We start from the raw sequence: 755 nt of genomic DNA on the forward strand, positions 1-755 counted from the left end.
ACAATTGGCCTGCATTTTATCATATGCAACGACTCTTCTTATATAATAATTATAAGACCTAATCTATGCTGTTAAAATATATTGATACTAACATTAAGAAAAAAAACAATATATTGATTAGAAGAATAGCAAAACCATTGGTTAATTTCTATAAAAAAGACAGTCTATACTGTGGAGGAAAACGCACTAATGATATACACTCACACCAAGCAAAAAATACACTAAACAAAGGAAATACCTCAGCCCTCTGCTCTATCAAGTGTCCATACACTTATTATATTACCTAACTTAGAACTGAGGAAGATAAATTATGCTTGAAGCCATATGGAAAAATAAACAAAATAAATTTAGTTTACTAAGGTTGGGTCCATTGATCAAGCGAAACCTTTGAGCTTCTTTGCAATTAATGCAAAATATTTGCCCTGGTGGAAAGCGAGCTCAAGTTCTAGCTCTGTCGGAGCTCTTGAGCCATCTCCAGCGAAAGTGCCAGCGCCATAAGGGCTTCCTCCCTTCACCTTCTCCATCTCAAACATGGCACCACCAAAGGTGTAGCCAATGGGAACAAAGATCATTCCATGGTGAGCTAGCTGAGTGATTGCTGTTAATCTACACAACAACAAAGGAAAAAATGCCAATACATAAACTAGTATAAGAAGATAGACGAGGTTTTGAGACAGAAGAAGAAGGAATTACGGAGTAGTCTCTTGTCCACCACCTTGGGATCCAGTGCTGTAGAAAATACCTGCAGGCTTACC

The 755-nt window shown here is 37.5% G+C and overlaps 1 protein-coding gene across 1 annotated transcript; it reads right to left on the reverse strand.

Moving 5' to 3' along the window:
- Positions 1 to 126: 126 nt before the first annotated feature.
- Positions 127 to 752, reverse strand: LOC110034486 (probable NAD(P)H dehydrogenase (quinone) FQR1-like 1; the record flags this gene model as incomplete). Its single annotated transcript, XM_020738742.1, has 2 exons — positions 127 to 606; positions 694 to 752. Coding segments are annotated over 2 exons (291 nt in total), but the record flags the coding sequence as incomplete, so codon positions are not given.
- Positions 753 to 755: the final 3 nt, after the last annotated feature.

Source organism: Phalaenopsis equestris, unplaced genomic scaffold, assembly GCF_001263595.1.
Source record: "Phalaenopsis equestris unplaced genomic scaffold, ASM126359v1 Scaffold188667, whole genome shotgun sequence".
Taxonomy (NCBI): domain Eukaryota; kingdom Viridiplantae; phylum Streptophyta; class Magnoliopsida; order Asparagales; family Orchidaceae; genus Phalaenopsis; species Phalaenopsis equestris.